Raw genomic sequence first — 24,673 nt, forward strand, 5'->3', positions numbered from 1 at the left:
GATTTTTATTTAAAAACAAAACAAAACACCAAAACCTGTAATTAAGATGGCAGCTGGCTATGACAACATTTGTGAATAATATGCTAGTATTTTAATGCTCTCCAAAGTAAGGATGAGTTCAAACTTGTGCATGCTGTGAAGTACAACACCGTGCAAAATGGAAAAAAAACTGCTGGAGATATCATGATCACATCAGCTCAAAATACTGCAGATTCAGCTACAAGTCTTCAAATTATATTAAGGGGGAAATCCTATAGCAAGAGCTGCTGGGATCAGCGGCTTCAAGATGCAGCAGATCTCTGGGCTCAGCCAACATTAAGTCTCTAACTCCAGCTCAGCCAAAGATACACTGCTGGAACTTGCTCATCATAGCTCAGAGTTCAGCTAAGGTTGGTGTGATTCCCCCCAAAAGGGGTGTTCCAGGGGCGTGGTCAGGGTGTGACTAAAAGAGGAGGACCTAAGCTGGATCCTAAACCTAGTCAATTTGATCACATGACCTGGCAACCCAGCACAGAACACTCTTTTCACCAGTGTTAAATTCAGCAGTAGCTTGTCTACATTTTTACTACTAAAGAGAATATTTGTGAGACTTTCTGCCCAAGGTGCCGAAATAACTCGGTCAACTTTTTGTATCATGAACCTTGCCTGGGATGCAAGGTTGCAGGGGGGGGGGGATGCAGAAAGGTGCTTTTCTAACTCAGGGACCAAAATGTCTTGCATAAACCCTTGTACACAGAGAGAAATATACAAACATGACAGTAGATGTTGCAATATTTGCATGCTGAGACTGCTTAAGATATTCAGATGGCTCTGAGTTTGGGGCATAGATGAGAAAAACCCAGCCGCTAAGGAAACTGCAGTCTTATGCAAATCAATATTGCTGAACATAGCCTAACTAGCAGAGTACAATCTATTTGATAAAGTTTCAAAATTCAGTAATTAAAAAAAAAAATCCGGCTGCATGCAGTTGTTTTTTAAAAAAGGGACAGTTTATCAAAATTATGTTTGTCTAGAAATCTTTAGTAAGCTTTACACAATCAGTACTAACTCCCTCATGCTGCTTTTTCAGGATTCCCCAGACCTGCATGGGAAGCTGCGGCTGAGAAAACCCTGTTAGATTTTTCCTTTGAGTACTAAATCTGGCACACCGGTATGGCTACCTCCCCAAATCCTCCAGCAGTGAACCTAGAGCAAAGAGTGGAAAGCGAAGTTGTTGTACTTCAATATCAGCAGAGTGACTTGAGCAAGATGGATCCCACCTCTTTACAATGCACTGGGCTCACCGACTTTCATGTTAAACCCACAAAGCTTATCAACAGTAAACAAGCACTTTTCCTACCTGTATAATAGTGTTTCCACCTTCCAAAAGGGCAATAGCCAGAAGGATGCTTTCATGAAAAACTCTGTCACTGGTGGCATTCATGATGAGATCTATGACCAGATTGGATGCACCTTCCTTATCCAGGTGACACTGGACTTCTGACAAACTCATTTCACCTCGGTTTGCTGGGCTGGAACCAGACCCACCTCCTACAGAAAGGTAAGTCACACAGGTTGAGCAAAAAGAAGCCTCTTATGAACCCAGCTTAATTATTTCTATCTGAAAACATTGGTCACTCACCTATAAAAACGAATGAATCAAAGTGTAACTGTGAACATATTCCATTTATTCACAGCTTTATTAACCATTAAAGTGTGAACAACATGCTTGCCTCTTAGTAATACAAGCAAATGATGCTGTCATTAAGACTGATTGATTTATGCAAAGAGCATTCATACTCTCCCGCTCCTCAACAAACCCACGGCAGCTAACAGACGTTAAACCAGTCAGTTAACAGTACAGCAACAAACAATAAATACAATTAAACAGCCATGACAAACAAAACTAACAGAGAATAAGAAGAAAAATACAATCACCATAAAATTCCCCCCCCCCCAAAAAACAGGCCCAAAAACCTATCTAAAAAAAGGGGGAAAGCCATATAAAGGACATTAAAGGAGACAAACAGTACATTTTATTTCTCTAATTACTTTCAGTTGTGAAGAAGTCACATGAAGTCTTATATAAAATAAAATCACATAGGGGCTACTTCTAACATGTAATCTTGGTCTGGAGTAGGAACATAGGAAGCTGCTTTATACTGAATCAGACCATCATTGGTCCATGTAGCTCAGTACCTGTGGGTCCCCAGATGTTGTTGGACTACAACTCCCATCATCCCTGACCACTGGCTAGGAATGATGGGAGCTGTAGTCCAACAACATCTGGGGACCCACAGGTTGAGAAACACTAGTCTACACGGTTTGGCAGCAGCTCTCCTGGGTTTCAGGCAGGAATTCTCCAGTCCTATCTGGAGTTGCTGAGGAGTGAATCTGGGGCCCTCTGCCTACAAAGCGCATGCTCTACCTCTGAGCTACAGCCTCTCAATACCAGGAGATTCCAAGCAAACATCGGGGGAAGCTTTCTGACAGTGGATCCGTATAGATTTTTTGTATTTTAATGGGATTTTTTTGTTCACTGCCCTATGAACCTTTGGATTGAAGGGCAGGATATAAATTTAACTGATCATCATTATCCTCCATGTGTCAGAAATCTCTTTAAATAGCAAGGGCTTGGACCCAACGGCAAGTCATGTAAGGTTTGTGGAAAAGGCACCATCTTGTTAACAGTAGGCCATCAAGCCACCTCTGTTTTGAAAGCAGTACTAAGTCCTTCAAAATGCAAATAAAGGTTTTTTAAAAACAAACAAACAAACAAACAAAAACCGTGTGAAATATGACGAAAGACCACATGTTCGGAATGGACTTCTACATACAGATTTTGGGAACTGGCAAGAAATATATATATAATTGAAAAGTCTAGAAATGGAAGGATGGAGAAGGCAATTAGTGGATTAATTTTCAACTTTTTAAGGAACTGCAGTAATTCTCTTCTGTAAATGACAATGTGAAAAAAATACCTGCTGACAACCTGCCAAATCTATTAAATAACTGATTTGTTATTCAGAGACAGAACGTTCAACATGGCAGGCTAGAGTCACACAAAATTCATAATTAGCACAGTGAACGTCCTACCTCCTCCCCCAGCTTTGCCAGGGCCTCCAGGAGACAATGGGCCATTGCCAAAGCTGGTCAGGCTCTCTCTTCTTCCTGTGCTTCTGACGTTGCCATAGTAACGGTTGACCAAAACCTGTCTGAGTGCCTCACCCTTAATTCAAACAAGATATTAAATTAAAGAACAACAACATGTAGACAAATTATGAGTGTAGCAGGGTTGCAGGACTCAACAGGACTAGCAAAAGTTATTTTTAGTACAATTATACAGCAAGACGACAACAGCAATGGCGCTGAGAAAGAGAGAGAATGTTATTAAGGGATTAAAATACTATAACAATTAAGAAACACTGTTGCCAGATATATAAAATATATCACTTAAAAAATCTGTCTTCATAAACTGAGATAAATATTATGAAATAGTAATAGAAAGAGGCCATTTCCAGAATTTACCCTGTTCTTTTCTAACTAATACCAGTTATTATTTATTCATTAAGTGTTTTGAAAGCATATTTTGAAAGGAAACATTCTTCTTTAATTTCAGACTTGATACAAATTTATTCACTACCATGTAACAAGTGTCACTACCTACAAAGTATTTTGAATATGATCACTACACTTAGAATAAAGCTATTGTGGTTCAGGTTATCCCTGATTTGTTACATTCATAGATTTTAAGGCCTATTACCTCTTTAAATCAGACAGCTAGTCCTCCTACTATAAACACACTCTATGAGCACTGACCTCTTAGTCACCAAGACGTAAGGCCCCACATGGTGGGTAGGATATCTAGGTTATTTGAACAGCTACATCACACAACATGAGATAGAATCTATAGCCCCCTTCATCTACTCCCACACGCCTCACAACACTGGAAACAGTCACTAATTTATCTGCCAGCAAATTATGGGAATAAGTGGCTGTGAATCTTCACTGTAGACTGGATGACTTTAGATAGCAAAATTCTCACCAACTGTCCATGAAAACAAAAGGTTATAAAAGATGCCCAACTCCTCAAAGAATGAATCCAATGCCTGATCTAGGTATGGTCTTTGTATCCCAGCCTTTTTTGGTCATGATGGTTTAGAGAGGAGTGCAGATGTTCATATACAGCAGGGACATCCAACTCCCAATGGCCTTTTTTAGGGAGGGAGGTAGGAATTGTCAACCTTTTTTTTAGGGGTCGGGGCAGCAACAAAAATAGATAGACAAGAAGTCATCCCACCAGCGGAAACTTCTTCTGCCGCTCTTGAAATCGTGCACGGATAAAGGAAAGAGGGAAGACGCAAGGCTAAATGCGAAAATGACGCCAGGATCAACTAATAACAACCAGGGGTTGACCTGTCGATCGCGGTCGACCTGTTGGACATCCCAGATATACAGGATCTGTGCTTTCCTGATATAGATCACAGCAATGGGCCTCTACTTGGGCCTGACCTTGGAAAAGGTTTGGAGGCTACAGCTGTGGCAGAATCCAGTGGCTCAGTTTCTGAGCACAGTGACTAAAGGACAACACATCATTCCAGTTCAGAGAGCAATGCACTAATCTGTACCCAATTCAAGGTACAGATACTTGTGTGATGATTTGGCGGGCCCACCATATGCTCCAACCAGTAGGTGTTGTACTTTTGTACTGTTTTATTGTTGTTAGCCGCCCTGAGCCCGGCTTCGGCTGAGGAGGGCGGGATATAAATAAAATTTATTATTATTATTATTATTATTAGGTGCCAGTCAGGAGGAGAGGCCTTTCTCTCACTACAGCTGCCGGTATGAACACAAGAGAGGACTTTCCTCATGAGTGTGCCCCCTTCTCTGAAACTCCCTCCTGGGGAAATCTGGCACTCCCTTCCCTGGCTTCTTTTTTTTTGGGGGGGTAGGGATATTCTGCTCTTTAACTTGTTTGTCCCCATCTCCATAGGCGCCGACTCCATGGGGCCTGAGGGGGCTCGAGCCCCCTCAAAAAAATTTTTTGGGGGGGCTCAGCCCCCCCAATAATTTCGGGCGCCCTTCCAGCAGAGCGCCGCCGCCGTCCCTCGCCAGCCAGCCAGCCAGCCAGCCGCGCGCCCTAGTCTGAGAGCCCCGGCCGTCCCCCGCGAGATTAGGGAATCCCCGGGGGCGGGGGCTCCTGCCTCGCTGCTTCGTTTCAGCTCCCGCGAGAACAGGGGAATCCCGACTGGCCACACCTCCCAGCCAGCCAATCAGCTGGCTGGGGGGCGTGGCTTGCCCTATTTGGGGCCGGAGCCACTTTATTTGCATATTCATGAGCTTATTTATTATTCATGAGCTGTCCCGGGCCCCCCCAATATTTTTTATAAGTCCGCGTCCCTGCCCATCTCCTTGCCTAAATGAACCATTGGTGCTGCCACACACACATAATTGGCACTTTTAGCTCCTCTCCAGTGAGTTGTTGTAGGGCTGGGTGAAGATTTGAGAAGCCAAAAGTCACAATAGATCAGTAATAGGCATTGTACATTAGTTGCCCTTTGATGAACTGCCTTAAGAGCTCTCCAGATGTTTGCAAAACATTATTTGCGGCCCATTTCAAGATAATTCATGTAATGAAGTGTGTTTTTTTAAATAAAAATATCCCTCATAGCACTCCCTCATAGCAAGAGATATCCTGCACTTGGGACTTGTTCAATGAAGTATATTTAAATGGTATCATTGGCTTTGGGACTTCCTAGTACTTTTCCCATCCACAAACCTGGATGGATTAAGCCCAGAGAGACCCACATCTGCTTCTGAAAGTGACAATGCTCATCATAACGGAGTGACTGTAAGCTTTTAAGTAGGCACTAGATGGCTCCCAGACTGGCAGCTCTCCATGTTAGTTATCATTGTTCTTCACTCAACTGAATCCACCTGTGAAAAACTAATGAAGCAAAAGGATATATTTAATAAGTGGAATTGAAAAGGAAATGACCTGTTTAGTTTGAACGCTTCCTTACTCTTTACTTCCAGGAGAATTGCACCGTAAGTTGCAGATTCTCACTCCTCTCCCTAGATAGCCTTAAGCAACTAGTTATGGAAATGTCCTTATCCGTTACACTAGCATTTGTTTGACAGCTGCAACTAGGTGGTTCATTCTTCTAACATACCTCCGTGTTAAAGGTAAACGGGTTATAAACTGCCTAGAAAAATCCTGACATAGGGCAGTTCGTCAGAATCTAAAAACAACCAGGTTTCTACTGGAGACAGAAAAACAATAATTTTCTATAAACAGAATGAACTTTATGGCTTAAATATTTTCATATTTTTCCATCTAGTAGAAAATAGATGCACTGGCCTTTTGGGCACCTTTAGAACAAACACAGAAGTCCAACTTATATACTTACTTACCTGACTAGGATCATTGTTCTGTGGTGGAGGAAACTGGCTTATTCAGATTCAGATCATTGGTCCACCCGGCTCATTACTGTCTGCCAGGGACTGAACCTGGAGCCTTTTGCATGCAAAGCATGTGCTCTGTCACTGAGGTACAAAAGTGCCTCATAGACATGGTAAGGAGAAGAACACAGTCCATTCCTTCCACCATGAAACAATGATCTGTGACACAGTGAGTGAGCCAGTCCAGAGACTCAAATGTATTTTAAGCATCTCATTTTTAATGAGATCAAACTCCACCTTTCTCTCTAGAGTTATTTCAGCCACAAAAAAACACATTGTGGAACATGTTCCACCAAAATATTCTGTTAAGTACCCACTATCTGCATTTTCCAGAAACAACTAAATATATTTTTTTTCTGTCACGCTTTCCTAGCTACAGAAGCAGCTATTTTGTATGGTTTCTGTCTTGTTTTAAATATTTTTAGTGCAAATTGCCTTTAGATGGTTGTTTAGGAGATTATTAATAAATCAATGATATTTAGTGGTGGTGGTGGTGGTAGTGGTGGTGGAAGAAGAAGAAGAAGAAGAAGAAGAAGAAGAAGAAGAAGAAGTAGTAGTTCAGCATCACAATGAAGCATTAATGACAATACAGACCTCACAAAAACCCAATTCAAACAATCATGGGGTGAGTTAATTAGAAGGAGACAACAAAATCTGCATAGCTGTCTATGTTGACATCAATCCTGCACAGTTTGCGAGGCTGGAAGCAAAGCACATACAACAGACCCAGGCAAGTTTAATAGGCATCCAATTATATTGTATTTCCTCCCCCTAGGAGAAAATTGATTTATGTTAATGAAGTGCTAGAGCTGAGTTTTATATTCTTATTTCTACAATATTTACTACCAGTTGCCGTTAACAACTGGCCCACAGAAGTCTTTCTCAGTTCCTGTAGGGCTCCCTCCATCTGTCTTGGCTGAAGTTCAGGTTGCAGTATGCGGTTTTTGTTCAGGGTGTGCGCAGCACCCACAATACTTCCTCCTGTTTGAATATGTGCCCACGGGGCCTAAAAGACTGGCAAAAGCTGATCTACAGTATATGGAACAGTAGTATTGATCCTCAAGCCCAGTAGGAAAAAGAAGGCATGCCTCTTCATAATATTAGTATGGGGCACCTGTGTTACTTCCAGTGAAGAAAGAAATCACATTGCTAAAATCATGCATTGAAACAGGCAGACAGTAGGCTACTGGAAAAAACACACAAATAATTTCGTGTATTCTGCTGCTATATTTCAGCATTGGCTGCAAGAGTTTTCCAACTGATTATGTTAAAATAAATCCTGAGTTTTAGGACTACTGGGTTGGTCAAGTGAAGACACCTCTGTTTCTAATAGTCCATGCAGCAGAATACTGCAATATTACAGGACCCCTAGAGAGATACGCCTTCTAAATTACAGAAGACTTTGAGGGACATGGTTTTACTACAAGTGGGGAGAGGGGCACACAAGGTGATATTAATGGGTTTCATTAATGCTGTAAGCTTCCCCCAAAAACTGAAGCCCTGGACCTATGGTACAGAACACATTATATAAGGAAAGAGACATTGCACCAATGTTTTTCCCCTGAAAGCAAGCCCTAATTTCTAAAACACTTACTACCAGTTGCCACTGCAGCTACATCTATATTAACTTAATTTACAATGTCATATGTCACAAGTCAGATGACACCATTAAAAAGAAATAAAAGAACACACCCACACATTCTCTAACATCCGAAAGCCTCCAGAATCTAACCTGGACCTATCAAATGGCATTTGTCATCTTTGTTCAATAATATTTTTGAAATTTGCAACAGCAACAAACAGATGGATCCTTCAGCTACTTCCACATTTTCTTTAAGCTATTTAAAAAGTGAGAAAAAGGAACAAAGAAAGCCCAGGTGTAATTAGCACCCAACATATTAAACCTAAACACCACCACAGAATATACGTACCCTTTTATGATCTTCAAGCTGTCTCTGTGGTAGACTTTGATCAAGCTCCTGGCGAGTATGCAAAAATTCTGTTTTAAAGTCTGATACTAAAGAGACACTAAATAAATTTAGCACCAATAACTAACTAGTTGCTGCAATGAATTTGTTCAACATTCATCTAGCTTTGATAGCACTGGCTCTAGCATTCTTTCTCTACCTAACCATAATGAACGAAGAGAAAAAGAAATTGCCAATGGTTGCCTCCATGCAATATACAGACACGTCACAGTTTAATGTGCAGTTATTCTGGACACAATTCACTCCAAATCTCTGTTTCAAAAAATAGAACTTAAGAAAAAGTGCTTCATTTCTGCTTGATGTAAACTAGAAAAGTTAACTTTAAAAGAAGGGCCAACACTACAAGTGGATCTTTTATTGTCAGTCTTCATTATTAGTTTTTAAAGAAATGTTTTGGAAATTTGGTCTGGTTTGTATAAAATTATGGTTTAGTGTTTCACGCAGAAGCCATAGTGAGTTGTGGCTTTAGACATTCCCCTTCTCCTCCCTCTAGCACAGACCTGAGGAGAAAACACAAAGTATCCACTTCTGATTTTAAACGAATCACAGTTGTTTGCTATGTCTGAATTCTGGGAACTCTGGTTAGTTTAAAAGCAACAGATTTTAATTTCCTCTCGTGTGTGAGAAGAGGAAGAAAGGGGTGCATGTAAGTCTGATTGTGGGTCCAAGCACAGTGAGCCAGTGACCTGGGTGGTGATTTTGTAATAGCAGGAATGATGACAAGATAATAATCTGGGATTTAAATTGGCCACAACTTCATCGATTACAGATGTAGTAGACTTTGGAATAGGCACTGAGTGTGTATCCTAAATCAACCAACCCACTTGCTGATTGATTACTCCTTCAGGGTTGATCGGGGATTCAAGGATGTCCCCATGACGCAGATCAAATGAGGCAATCCCACCAGGGCACCAGTATGGTGTTCTTTGGCCCAATGGCCCCCATCTGGACCACTGGAAAGAACCTTCCCTCTGGATCCTTTACTGGGGTACCCTGAATTAAGTAGACCCACCGATATCAATTGACCAAAATCTACTGTATGACTAATACTGGATATCACCCCGAAACAAAAGTAAAAAGTCTGCAAGTAACATGCAAAGTACTCTCTCTGATAAAACGTTCACACGTGACAGTCACCAATGTTTACGCATACAAAACACTGAACCACACTTTCCCAATGCATGCATGTTCATTGTGTTACTGAGTCATCCTGTAAGAAAAGGTCAGTAAATCCATTTATAGTACAAGTAGCTTATTTTCAAACAGGATTACATGGTCTACAAGATTAATGGGCATCATGTTCCGCTTCAAAAGCCTCATGAAAAGTGGTATAAAAGTTCAAAAGATAAATAATAAAAACAGAAACACATAGCTCAAGGGCAATCTACTGTAAATGGTGATCCAAGTACAGGCTTCTCTTGCTACACCAAGGTGATAGGTATTTTGAATTTCAAGAGACTAAGAACATTGCAGTTATATTTAAATATTCCAACTTTTTGAAGTGTTCAATATTTCTTTGATAGTAAGGTGTAGTTAGGCATCTATCTGAATTAACAGACATAGCCCTTTGCTGTTTTGTTTTTCCATTTCTCTCTCTCTCTCTTTTTTAGTGAAGCAGGATGAATTTGTCCACTTAGCACTATAATCCAAGCAGTTGGAACACATGCAGAGATCACTGGCTAAACTTCACTTATCTGAACAGAATTGGAACCACCAAAAAGACAGACAGACATCCAACCACAGCTACTTTAAAATCACCAATATTTGTATGTTTTACAAATATAGGTGAGCGAGTGACAGACCTCTATGGAGCTTTCCATTTCTGGTGACTGTGGCAGCTATTTAAAAGCAAAATTGTAAAAAGAAAATTCATTAGTCATCAATCTTTCCTGTAAACCAATGATTGGCACATGGAGATATTGACTTTTTTTACAAGACAACAAAATACTAGTTTGACAACAGTACAGAATCCTGTCCCCCATCCAAAATATTTTTTTTTAAATGATCCTTGGGAAAATAGGCATATGCCTGAAGTACATGGTCATTACCACAATGACCACATGCATATCTTGCTCAGAAATGCCAATACCAGATGTATACACATCAATATGCTAGGGATGTAGTGTTAAATATCTGTTCCCAGTTCATACAGTTCCCTTTTATTAATTTAATTACAGTGGACATCTCACCTCCAGTCCAAAAGAATGGAAGAAAAAACGTTCAAGACATACACAAGCAGGAATGCCATGTCCAAGAATACACAATTAGATTCTCACCTTTTCCAATACCAAACCTTCCTCTTCCACAATATATGTGATTTGCTATGAGCAGCAGCAAAACAGAATGTCTGCATAGCTGATCAGTAATGCTTTAAGCATTTAAATGTTTAAAAAATGACTAAGGAACATATTCAAACTTTAAATGACTATACCAAAATCCATTAAAAACATGAACATCTATTGAAAACCAATACCGCATGCACAAGGAAACACCTAGATAACACAAGGAAACTGAAGGCAAACTACATCACATAGACACACCAAGCACTGGACTATCACCTGTAATAGCAGCAGTAGTAGAAGTAATAATGATGATGATGACTTGGAATTTGGTCATGTTACACGAAAAAGGGATGCTTCTCATAATATGCTTAAATATATGGAACGGCAAGATTCGGGTCTATTTCTGAAAATACGTGTAAATTAAAGTCTTGCCAAAGAATGTTACGAGCGGCTAACTCCCAGACAATCTTGTACAATGCCCAACTATTTCTGGAGTGGTCTCTTTTCCTGAACTAGTTCCAAGAAGATGGATGCTTGTTTTTGGGAGACTTTGGAAACCCTTAAATGAGAAGCAGCTGTAGGAGCTTATCCTCCTTCACCTAACATCTATCTCAGGGGTCAGCAACCTTTTTCAGCCATGGGCCAGTCCACCATCCCTCAGACCTTGTGGGGGACCGGACTATATTTTGAAAAAAAACCAAACATGAACAAATTCCTATGCCCCATAAATTACCCAGAGATGCATTTTAATTAAAAGGACACATTCCACTCATGTAAAAACACACAGATTCCCGGACCATCTGCGGGCTGGATTGAGAAGGCGATTGGGCAGCATCCGTCCCACGGACCTTAGGTTGCCTACCCCTGATCTAGCTCATTCTGGTATATCTATCCTCTTTTCAGATCATACTGGAAGTTTTAAACAAAATAGTTTTCTTCCGGTCCAAAGTGTATAAAAATGTTAAATAGCTTGCCTACAACTCCAAGGCCCATTCACTCCAATACTACCACCTTTTAACAACAGGGTTGCAAGGTATAAGCAGTTAAAGAAAGAGTTCCATTCCCCAAAAATGTAATTCTGAAAGCATTTCCCTGCTGTTTTGCTATATTGTTGTTAAGTAAAGGGGGACTTTTCTTGGCCAACTATTTACATATTATCAAAGATTTAGCAAAGTAAAGTTACTGTAATGTTTAAGCATATATATACATATATTGCTGAAATAACAAATCTCAGAAGAGAATTTAGTCATTATAGATTAGAAATTAATGAATGCTAGGGTTTTAGTTATTTGTGATAGGAAAGGAGAATGGAAGCTGCAAAGGTTGGCTGGCTTAGTAAAGAGAAAACCTGTTAACATGACAAAAGGTGTTGATGGGCCACTGAGGAGAGGAATCCTTCAGCCTGGGGGATAAGATGTTACCAAGGTGATGGGGTGTGTGTTTGAGGGGACAGGAAAAGGGAGTTTTCAAGCAAAGGTAGCTTGGAGGAAGAAGCAGGAAGAGGGGCAGGGATCCATCTTGGAGAGGGAGGCAGTAGGATGCCTGTGTTGCTGCCTCTTGAACAGGCCATGCATTTGGGAATCACTGTACAAAGTGCTTTGCAAGCCCTATGATTTGTGTTTGGAAACCGCTGTAGAAAGGCCCTTCGGCCAAGCCCCACCCTTAATTGCCTGCCCTGGGGGTAAGGGGAGGTAGATATGTAAGGGATATGGCTTGGCAAGAAGAGCCTTGTGGGTCAAAGGCCATGCAAGCCATATTTGACTTATGGGGGGCAGTTTCCCCATCCTTGCTGTATGACAAGCATAAACGGTTTAGGTGAAAATGATTTGGATTCTTGGGGTGAGTGCGTAAGCGAGTTGGGGAGCATGCCATATAAAAACTAAGCAGTCTTCACTGTTCTTAAAACCATTTAAAAGCCCCCACATACTAGCTAGCAGGAACATTAGGCACTCTACATGCAAGCTTCCTGCTTCCTGGTATGCCCATGGGGCCACATGTAGTAACATGGTTATTTCTAGAAAGACGGCAGAGTGCATTCATGTAGACAGGGTCACTTTAAGGGTAATAAAGATTCCTTGGCCACATTGTACAGTTACAAAAGTGTACCCGCCCCCAATTTCATTGGTTCCTCCAGGTCATGAGCTCAAGAAATGTTACCTCCGGTTTTGCAGGTAACGAATGGACCTGTGAAATGGAGAATAATGTTTGGCCCACCTTTAGTTTGAACCAGTGTGCCCCAATCTGATGGCCTTCACATGTTTTGGACAGCAGCCCCAGTTAACCCAGCCAAGTTGTAGTCTAAAAAAATATATGGAGGGGACCTTGGTAATGAGAGAAAGCTGGTTTAAACTATGGTTCCTTGGAATATGCTAGCTTCAGAAATGACAGACTTATTTCTGCTTGTTTCAATGAACCATAGTTTAAACTAAGCACAGTTTATCCTTTCTGGGCATAATGCTACTTATTTCCTCTTCTGGGATGCATCAGAAAAGAGGGAATGGGAGCACAGAAGCTTGAGACAGAAGGAGTCTTGTTAGTGTAGCACTGAAATATGGTTTCAGTCATTAAAATATATTTCATACTTTCAAAGAATGTACCAGTGCATTTTGGGGAGACTTGACTATACAGGTACAAAATAATCACAAGTCCACTTCATTACTCTTCAGTTTAAGTGACCATTAAAATGAGAACAGAACGTTTTCAAGGAGACATAACCTGAATAGTACACCTGGAGCTATTCTTATCCCTATTTGTGGCTTAGGGCAGTTTCCTTAAAGTACTTTTAGTCAGCAAAATTACAAGTTTAACTGTGTCCCAAAATTTCAGCATTCCTATTTCCAATGCATATTTTTTCCTAAACAAATTCTAAAGTGACACGCAAAGCGTAAAAACAGATTAAAAGCAAATGTGCAAAAACATGAATTGAAAAATTTCGTGCACACACACACATACATACTTGTCTTTGGGGTCTAATATAGTATGCTGTTCCCCAGATTATTTATTTGTACATGCTTGTGTCCAACAATACTGGTCTGCTTGTGCAATGAACCTTCCCACTCCTCTCCTCTGCAGCCCCACACCCATCAAAATGTGTTCCAGCAACTTGGGAGACATTCCAGAGCAAATTTTGGAGAGGAAAGTCCTTATGTGACAAAACTCTGTTCACACAGAGTTGCACGTTTGTGTATTACTTCACTCTTCCCTCCATGCAGAGAGGAACTTAAAACGAAAACCTTCCCTGAGTCGGTAACAAGTCAAGGCAATGCTGACAAGGTTAGTTACATTAGTGGACTGACCCCTCCCCTCCAACAGCAATCTACAGCAGGGGTGGGCAACCTAAGGCCCATGGGCCACAAGCGGCCCACGGGGGTCATTTACCGCCTGTTTGGTGAGTCCTTGCACACTGTACTAAACCAGCACAGTGAGGCACGGGGACTTGCTTCCACGGCACTGGAAATTGCGTCTGCGCAAACAGAGACACCGGAAATCGGGGGGCGGGGGCGCTCACACACACACGCAATCCAGCCCACAAGAGGGATCTCCGCTGGAGTGAACCAGCCCAGGTGAGGTAAACCTTGCCAACCCCTGATCTACAGCTTCTATGTAGGAGAGGAGAGGCATGAAACACTTGGCTGAAAACACTCAATATTACGACTAGTCTTGAAATGCTTCTCTTTCCTCCTTTCCCGTTCCACACCCTACTGGAACTGCTGCCCTTTCTTCTGGCAAGACACCCAACAGTTATAAAACAGTGGCCATGGGAAAAACTTCATTTGTTGAATGCGTGCCTGGCATGCAGCTGAAAAGGCAAAGGCTCAAAAATACTCTCTTTATCCTATCAGTTGTCTTTGATAATAAATGGAAATTTGCTTATGATGTACGCGAGAAAATATATACGGGGATGGGGGAGCTCCCTTTAAATACAATCACTTAAGCATAATGAGCCGCTTAGCAATCTGGACCAAAGTCTTTTATAGACGAGCAAATTCTCCAGCATAGGGCTGGTTATAAAATATTCCCTCTTTCTTTCTGTATGCAAACCCCCACCACCACCTCTCTTGCTTTTACAGCACTATTATAGCTTTGGGCACAGTTCCCTGTATGCTTCCTTGAAGCTGTATTAGCATTTTAATGTTGCTGCTTTTTTCTTTTTCTTTTTTTTTTTTAAAAAGAAATGCTTTAGCAACCACACAGACTGCAATATCTGCCAGCATAGTCTGGGATACTGACAGCCAGAGTCTGGGCTGAACTAACAGTAAACAGCTCCACCACATTTTATTGGCAATTACTGCTGAAGGTCACACATCAGCAGCAAGCCTAAATTCCAGGAAGAAAAAAAAAAAGATGCCTGTTATGTAACTGCTGCTTGGCTGTTGGCAGGTGCCCAACTGAGCAGTTCACTGCAATGTAGGAGGGAGAGAGAGAGACAGAGAGAGAAGGCAAGTAGGACATCTCTCTGCTCCATTCAGCATCACCAGAATGCCCCCTTCAGGCAAAGTTTAATAGTATCAGAAGAGCGATCAGTTCTTCTAAACGCTATCTCACTCCAGCGTTCCATTTGATTCCTTCTGCTTTACAACTTTCTTTATCAAGGCCATTAAGATTTTCAATTACTCTTCCTCCTTCTTTTTAAAAAAAGAGATAAGGCTTATTTAATATATCCTGTTGCTACTGAAGGAACAACATACCTCCAAGATCAATAAAAGGTAAAGGGACCCCTGACCATTAGGTCCAGTCGTGGCCAACTCTGGGGTTGCGGCGCTCATCTCGCTTTATTGGCCGAGGGAGCCGGCGTACAGCTCATGTGGCCAGCATGACTAAGCTGCTTCTGGCGAACCAGGGCAGCGCATGGAAACGCCGTTTACCTTCCCACTGGAGCGGTACCTATTTATCTACTTGCACTTTGACGTGCTTTCGAACTGCTAGGTTGGCAGGAGCCAATTAATTGGCAGGGCAATTAATCCATTTATGTAACCAGCAGAAATACAAAATTAAAATTATATTAGTCCTACATGCATATATATTTCCCACCCCAGCACAGAAGCCCATTTCACATAAGGTCCTTGGGTAACAAAGCTCTGAAGCTGGTGGTATGTAGGAAATACCATAGAATCATAGTTAGAAGGGATCCCCAAGGGTCATTAGTCCAACCCCATGGAATGCAGGAATCTCAACTAAAGCACCTGTGACAGGTGGCCATCCAACCTCTGCTTAAAAAAACTCCAAGGAAGGAAAGTTCACAACCTTCCAAGGGGGCCCCTTCCAATTGGTTAGTTCCTCATTTTCCATTTGTTCAATCCCTTTTGTCCAGTATGGCCAGATTCACCTAAGATGGCATGTACTTGCCTCTATTCCAAGACTGTGCACATTAGGGTAATTGTTAGCCAAGGTTTTCTGTTTCCTTCATTTTTCTTAGCAGAACTGCTGAAGGAATTTCCAGGAGTTAGAGAGTTCTTATTTTCCTGTTCTTCTACCTTAAGGCAGCAGTTTCATGACTGCATCATTACTATTCACTGTAATTTTATCTCACCTTTCTTCTACTGATACTTGTTCTGAGGTTAGGTTTAATATAACCAACGGATTTTGCTCCAAAAGGAATTTGTTTATCAGCAGCCGGTCCACAACTGCAGCAATGGAGTGTTAAGTTGAAAGCCCAGCACTTCAAGCAGAGATTCCATTGGTATAAAGGGGGTATTTCTTATTTAGAAAACTCCACAGCTGAGTTAACCATTGCACTAGGCTACTGCTATTCTTTGTCAACCTAGCCAGGATCCCTTTCTTTACTTAATGTGTCACACAGTATGATGGACTCAAGGGCATCCTGATCAAATTTGCAGATGACACCAAACTGGGAGGGGTGGCTAACACCCCAGAGGACAGGATCACACTTCAAAACGACCTTGACAGATTAGAGAACTGGGCCAAAACAAACAAGATGAATTTTAACAGGGAGAAATGTAAAGTATTGCACTAGGGCAAAAAAAAAATGAGAGGCACAAATACAAGATGGGTGACATCTGGCTTGAGAGCAGTACATGTGAAAAGGATCTAGGAGTCTTGGTTGACCACAAACTTGACATGAGCCAACAGTGTGATGCGGCAGCTAAAAAAGCCAATGCAATTCTGGGCTGCATCAATAGGTGAATAGCATCTAGATCAAGGGAAGTAATAGTGCCACTGTATTCTGCTCTGGTCAGACCTCACCTGGAGTACTGTGTCCAGTTCTGGGCACCACAATTCAAGAAGGACACTGACAAACTGGAACGTGTCCAGAGGAGGGCAACCAAAATGGTCAAAGGCCTGGAAATGATGCCTTATGAGGAACGGCTAAGAGAGCTGGGCATGTTTAGCCTAGAGAAGAGGAGGTTAAGGGGTGATATGATAGCCATGTTCAAATATATAAAAGGATGTCACATAGAGGAGGGAGAAAGGTTGTTTTCTGCTGCTCCAGAGAAGCGGACACGGAGCAATGGATGCAAACTACAAGAAAGAAGATTCCACCTAAACATTAGGAAGAACTTCCTGACAGTAAGAGCTGTTCGACAGTGGAATTTGCTGCCAAGGAGTGTGGTGGAGTCTCCTACTTTGGAGGTCTTTAAGCAGAGGCTTGACAACCATATGTCAGGAGTGCTCTGATGGTGTTTCCTGCTTGGCAGGGGGTTGGACTCGATGGCCCTTGTGGTCTCTTCCAACTCTATGATTCTATGATTCTATGTGCTGCTAGTGAGCAGTACAAAACACTGGTTAAATGGAGGACGCACACCCACAAAATTAAGTACTGCTGCCTTTATTTCTGCATCGGACAAAGTGGGTTCTAGTGCATGAAACCTTGTGGAAGAGACCTGCAGTTCTATACATGTCAGAAACCAAAGACATATAGTTGGGCTGGCAAAGAGGATGAGCAAATAATTGGACTTGCAAGAGCACATTTTATCAGAATGAACACTAAAAGGATGAGTTTCTTTCATTCCATGCTTTTACAGTGGCTGGTGGAAATTACGCAAAGGAAAACACTGTGGCTTCCTTACAGAGGCTTCAGGGAATCCAAACTACTGCCAGAAGACACTTTTAATAAACAGACAGTGCTCATTTCCTATATTTATAAACACACCTGCTTGAAGCATGAAATCCCTTCCATGCAAGGCAGCCAACAAAGTTCTTACTTGAAATCAAGAGCCTAAGTTCTAAATCGAGCCTGATCACTGTAGTTGATTTACTGCAAAACACAGCAGGCTACAATGGCCAGAGACTTGGGTGGGGAAGAGGGAAGAGTTTAAATGAAAATCAAAGCAAAAAAACAAACAGCCCCAAACTCCATCTGAATTTGTCACAAATTAATTAGACAGAGAAATACATGAAGCTTCTCTACACCAGCCTTCTCCAACTCACTGCCCGCAGTATGTTTTAGAGTGCTACTCTCCAGTGGCGTAGCATGGGTTGTCAGCACCCGGGGCAAGGCAAGTAATTTGCGCCCCCTAACCCGTGGATTTGCGCCCCCTAACCCGTGGATTTGCGCCCCCTAACCCTAACCCCCAGATGTTGCGCCTGGTGCGGCCGGGCCCCCCCTGCACCCCCCACGCTACGCCACTGCTACTCTCATCAGCCCTCTAAGCAGCTGTGATCCAAAACATCTAGAGGGCATCTGGTTGGGGAAAGCTGATCTAGACTTTGAAGCCAATGTGGTCTAGGATGAGGATGAAGAACAACTTTAGCTCCTTGGAGACAGTGGATTTCCAATACAGCATTCTAGAAAGGAGTTCACTTTAGTACAATTTCTTTAAAAAAAAAAGAAAGCCTACATATCAATACAAAAAGGCTACAATATGCTTATACTTGATCAAATCTGCCGCTTAGCTTATGCTCTCCTCCAGAACCTTGGAAGTATCTAGGTCCTAGAGTCCCTAATAGCAATGTAGACATAGACCAGATCCTAGTGACATTTAAATAGCAGCAGTCAACTTGGATTGGAATGGAATTTTGGCAGCGGAGAAGACGACCAACACTACTACCTTGAGTCAAAGTAAAAGCAACCTAGCCCTATCCATTCACCTGAGAAGGAGCAGCTACAGTAGGCTTGTTCCCAGTCAACCACTCTTCAGACACAACTGCCAGTTGTCCTGGGACTGCAGCAAAACGTATCCTGGCCTGTGCTATCAGCTAGGGGACATAGGGTTGCTGAATTGTGTGGACTTTGTGTGCATCTTATTGCAAACTACTTTAAGCCACCGTTGGGATCAAAAGAGGTGAGATGTAAATATTCTAAATAAACCTTCACCATTTTCTCAGATCTATTCAATGGAGAAATAAGAAAATTTGCTACACTTAAGAGACATTTCAACACCCATCAATGAATGTCTTCATGCATACAAAATGTACATTTTTCAAGTTATCTCAAGTATACCCCAGTTCTACCCATGTCTACTCAGAGTAAGCTTTAGAATTCAATAGTTCTACTCCCATATGCAAAGGTTTGCTGATTTAGCTTTATAGGTGTCACCTTCAAAACTGCAGTCTTATTCAGAATTGATTAATTAATCCACAATAAAAAAATCACCAATTGGTTTCGCTCTCACATTCAGTTACCTAGATTCAACTTTCCATTCCAAGTTTTAGGGTGTATGGCCACTTTTCACTTTAAGAGATAAATGTAAATCTTTCAGCGTCACTGATCCCAAGCTCCCTATTAGAATGAAACCTTTGGGTCAGCTAGTCATTGACCCACTGAAAGACTCACTCTGTTTAGGTGTCAGCATAGGAAAATTAATTAACAATATAAACAGTTAATATTGGACTGCACTGTTCTAGGGTGGTGTCTCCCTGGTAGGAACAGTCAGTTTCCAGGATCCAAGGCATCACACAACTACTTCTGCATATCTAAACATGCTTAGTGCCAGCATTTCTCAAAACAGCAGTCTTTCCTTCTGCATGGCAAACTATTTTGGAAACCGAAAGTCCTTTAAAAGGCAATTTGAGATACGGCATGAGCTCAAAAACTTCACTAGACATGCTCAAGTCTATTTATGAATAGCGAAACTATTTGGATCCCATATTCAAGTTGTCTTTCCCACATTTTAATTACTCAGAATGGCAGACAATGGGACAAAGGGATTAAACTTCCTCCATCCTTGCATCTTCATTAACTGCTTCTATATGCACGCAAATAATCTTGGGGTGGGGGTGGGGGTTACATTATGTTTAGTAATGCAAATGATGGCTACCTCTCCATTCTACCTTTCAAGAGAGGATAAAAATGTTGCCCCCAGAGGACATTTGGACAAAATTAATGTTGAAGGATAAGAGACAATATAATGACTTGTTTCCTCACTGCAGGCACTGGCAAGTTACATTCTACTACGTCACTAGTACAAGTACACGAACCACAACGCTTAAGCACTGGCAAAACAGCACAACAGATTACAAGGCTACAAACACTACATTTTTTGGGAGGGGGGAAGAAAGAAATGCAAAACCTCAGCATTATCCAATTCACCAAGTGCAATCAACTGGAAAGTGAAAAAGGAGGAGAAAAAGTTGAAAACAAGAATTAATACAAGAGAAATTGCAAGTAACCAGGTGATAGGAGCACCAAGATCCACAATGCATACTCTACCCACAACCACTGCCAATATTGTATTTGTAGGATACTGTAACGAAGTAAAAAGGTGGCAAATCATAGGAATGTAATGTTGCCCGTTTAAGTAGAGTCAGGAAAGTAAGTACTTGTTCAAATTCACTGAAAACAAAAGCAGTAATGGATCTCTTCTTCAATTTTTTTGAGACAGTAGAATCTTTTTTATGCCTACCACATACTTATAAGTGTTAGAACGCAAGCGATCCCATGCAGATGATTTAGAGCAAAACCATGTGTTATTGTTTCCTAAAGCGTAGAAGTCCCATGCCCAAAAGAGGACCTAATACCAGATAAAATATTAATCCTGAGTTCTTAAAGACGCATGAAAGGTTCATGGGCTTTGTTCAAGAATATATTTGGGGAACAAAGGCAGAAGGACTGAAAGGTAAAATGTCCCTGTTGTCCCCTCCCTATGTGTAGCCATCGCTGGCAGGGAGGGCTTCTGGGTCTAAGAAATACAGAGGGAGCCAAGAACGCTTTTCTGCCTCCGAGTCAGGGGTTTTAAGAGCTCACCTCTCATGTGTGCTAGTTTTTTGTGAAGCCCCTGAATTTCTTATCTGATTCTTAACTGGATGAACTTCACTGGCACCTCAAAACATACATAACCTTAAGATTCAGGTGTAACATATAGTTTATCCTCATACAAGTGGACTTCATAGACCATATGCATTTTTATTTTTATTTTACACTAAGGATCCTGGGAGACCATGTGAAGTATAGTAGAACAATCGTTTAGGGTTTACATTGGGGTGGCTGTCCTTTGGCCCACCGGGTTTTGCTGGACTACAGTTCCCATCACCCTTGACCGCTGGCTGGCTGGGCTTGGTGGGAGATGGGGTCCAACAGCATCTGAAAGGCTGCAGGATAGCCACCTCTGATTTAAACCATTGGTTATCCTAGGCTAGCAGCTCTATAAGTTTTTTCACTGATTTCAATATTTTCAGTATTTGTTTACACAGTGAGTAGGAAGGGAACCCCTGGGAAAAAAAACCAGAACCACTTTCCCCTTGATTCTGTATTCATGATGTGATAAAAAGCCAGGTAAGCTATTCTAAGGTCGGTTATCCTCAACTGCAAAGAAAAGGGTATGGCTGAGGTACTTTGGTATTCCCAGCCTATGTTAAAAATACCTGGGATAATAATAACAGCAGCAATTCAATTGTGCACAACAATGTTTCAGATGTTTTTACAATGCAGAAAGTAGACAAAGATAAGGAGCCAGTACTGATGTTTCTTTTACTACACTGCAAATATAAAGACAGAATAAAAGACAAGATAATATACGGTAAATTAAAGTACCTTCTCTCCATAGCCTCTATCTTTGGTCATCATTTCCCTGAGTGTCTGTAATACTTTAATACAAAGTTTCTCCTCATTTTCCTCCAGCAGCTGTTTAGTATGTTTTATTAACCTGAAAACAACCAATTGATCACAGTTTGTTTCAGTACTAGAATTTCTAATTGGTTAGGAAGGCATTTGTGGCTATTTAAAATCAAGGGTCAAGAGGGAGTACAAATTGGCTAGCATATGCCATATTCATCTGTTGTTTATATTTGCCGTGTTACTGGTGATAGGTGTCACACAACAAGATAATTTTGACTCACAATTCTCCTATATGTAAGGACTACAAGGTGTAATGATAAACTAAAGACTGCTTTAAATATGGAATAAGGGAACTATAAGTGCTGTTATGTTATTTCATTCAACATAAGTCCTCATTGATGGCAAATGAACCATGTGATTCTGGGGTGCTGTTTTTGGAAGCTATTGGGTCACTTACCTATTTTCATGCTCTAAAAGTTATCAGACTCTTTCATTGTGAATTGTCCTGAAGGACTGAACAAAGGAACACAACTACAACCTAAAGAAAGGCAAGCTTCTGGGCACTTAGGGCTGAACTGTTACAAGAGATGCATGGCTTCTACCAAAAACAGCAGCCCCACCAAATCCCACATAAAGTTTAGCAAATAGAAATGACATGGCATCCCCACACTTCTGAGAATGAGAAAACCCCAAACATGACAATGACCTCATTCATCATGACTTAGCATGAACGAGCAAATGTGTTGGTTTCCAAAGAGAGTATCACAGTCACCTTGCTCATCCCTAATCATTCTACTGCTGTGTTGTGCTAAGCTGTAGGATTGTTGACCTGTTGTCCCATCCTGGACTTGTGGTGTAGCTACCACAGACAAACCATGAACAGCAAACCACAGGGATAAAGAAACATGGTTACAGTTCATGGTTTGTTTTGAGAGCGCTAAACCACGAGCCTGGGTTCAGATGATACACTATGGCAAACTACAGCTTAGCTCAGTGCACCACAGGAGTAGAACGACCAGGGAGGAGCAAATCAGCCAGGATCATATCTCTGGAAGCCTTCATATTTGTTTGTTCATGCCAAGCTATGGTTAACACTTAAAAAGTTATATGTGAACTGGGCTAATATGACATTACACATTTTTTTTCTTACAAGTCATTATGGAGGGAAGGCTGTTTTTGAGGACAGTCACACATCTAGTTCTGTTATTGAAATCCTGGGAACCAGCAGGAAAAAAATGGAAATTTCTTCAAAATAAACTTGAGAAAATGGCACTGTTCTACTGGTCCTGATACCGCCCACACGGCAGGAAATATGGTGAACTATAACTCTTCATCCAGGTTGTTGAAGCTTCACTTGATATTTTGGGGGGCCCTATTGATCAGTGTTCCTGTTACAGAATCTGCAGTATATTATAGTTTTCCTCAACCAAAAAGATGTTGCCTGTATCCAGAACCTTTTACTGACAGCCTGATCCATGTACAAATATCTCACCAAAGATAAATGATAACAAGCTGAGATTAGAATACAGTGCAACATCCTAAAAGAAAAAAGGACCAGGATTTACTGGAAGAGAATTAAGTAAACACAACTCCACCACTCACTTGCAGATGAAACCTCCACTTTCGCATTTCCTTCTTGCATCTGTATTCTCTGGGAAGAGCAGCTCTGGTCTATGAAGGACGTCCACCAATACAGACAACTCAGCCTGGACAAGCGGGCGCAAGCGATCTTCCAGAGCAGACACTATATCCTGAAGTGAAGATATAAAACAGTTTAAAATTAACATTGGGAAATTCGTAGGGACTAAAATGTTTTTTAAAGGGGTTTCTGGCTATGCCCATGAGTCAATGTTTGATGTTCTTTGCAGCCCTCCGCGGTCTGTGAAGAAGTTCAGATAGGGGAAAGGGAGAAAATGTGGTATAAATCCTCCAATGCTTCTCAGCAGGGTCTGGGGAGTTCACTGTATCCTGCAGTGCCGCGTAATCCTGTGTCTGCCAACTTGAAAGGCAAAACAGGAGCGACCTAGGAGTGTGTCCCTGCCATGGAAGAGCCTCCGTTACTGGCATGATTTGTGAATGCAGTGGTACCTTGGTTCTCAAACGCCTTGGTACTCAAACAACTTGGAATCTAAACACTGCAAACTCAGAAGTAAGTGTTCTGGTTTGCGAATGTTTTTCGGAAGCCAAACATGCTCCATTTTGAGTGTTACACTTCCGTTTTGAGTGCCACACTACCATTTTGAGTGTTACACTGAGGTCTGTCTGTTTTTGCTATTTGCATTTTTGTTTTTGTGGCTCTTTTTTTGTTTTGTTATTGTGACTGTGTGGAACCCTGTTCAGCTACTGATTGATTGTGTGACTGCAGTACATTGTTTATTGCTTTCATTTCATGGATCAATGGTCTCATTAGATAGTGAAATTCATGTTAAATTGCTGCTTGAGGGGTTGTTTTTAAAAGCCTGGAACAGATTAATCCATTCTGCATTACTTTCTTTGGGGAAATGCACCTTGGTTTTGGAACGGACTTCCAGAACGGATTAAGACTGAGAACCAAGGCAGCACTGTAGTTCCTCCTTAATCTGGACAATTGGCATTAATCAAGAGGCGCTCCTGAAGAGACATATTCTAATGGGCTGCAATCAATCAGCTGCCAAAAGGACTGGGCTTGGCTCTCTGAAGGTATTTGACTGTTTTTCTGAAGCTTGAGAATCCTAGCAACAGCTGGAAAAGGAAGGGGGAGGACAAGGTGCTTTGTGCTTTATAGTTTTCAAATGGTCCTTCTTTTTCCTGTCCTCCGCTGCACAATGAAAGAGACGTGTGTAGTCGTTGCTTTGTTACTCTGTTTGACACTTCGAAAAGGAGGTGGGAGCCTTTTGATTTATGCTCAATAAGGAATTTAATAAGGTTTTGCTATGCCCTCCCCTCTCAATCGAGGCTAAATGGACTTTAAGTATGACCACTTCTGTATGGGGGTGTTGTCAGAGGACTGGAGTGGGGGGGGTGGGAAA

At 41.5% G+C, this 24,673-nt stretch overlaps 1 protein-coding gene across 4 annotated transcripts in view; it reads right to left on the bottom strand.

The window, feature by feature from the left end:
* ITPR1 (inositol 1,4,5-trisphosphate receptor type 1) overlaps positions 1-24,673 on the bottom strand; it is a 215,889-nt gene that overhangs the window by 61,200 nt on the left and 130,016 nt on the right. For 2 of the 4 annotated variants that reach the window (XM_083491016.1, XM_083491015.1), the window contains 4 exons: positions 23,268-23,416; positions 21,642-21,753; positions 3,076-3,208; positions 1,340-1,530 (listed from right to left, as the gene is read on the bottom strand). In XM_083491016.1, coding sequence (XP_083347142.1) covers positions 1,340-1,530; positions 3,076-3,208; positions 21,642-21,753; positions 23,268-23,416 — 585 coding nt within the window. Of the gene's footprint in view, positions 1-1,339; positions 1,531-3,075; positions 3,209-8,372; positions 8,421-10,231; positions 10,268-20,181; positions 20,215-21,641; positions 21,754-23,267; positions 23,417-24,673 lie in introns of all 4 variants that reach the window. The other 2 variants (XM_083491013.1, XM_083491014.1) reach the window with 2 other exon arrangements.

This window comes from Podarcis liolepis, assembly GCF_965112155.1.
Source record: "Podarcis liolepis genome assembly, chromosome: 2".
NCBI classification, from domain to species: Eukaryota; Metazoa; Chordata; class Lepidosauria; order Squamata; family Lacertidae; genus Podarcis; species Podarcis liolepis.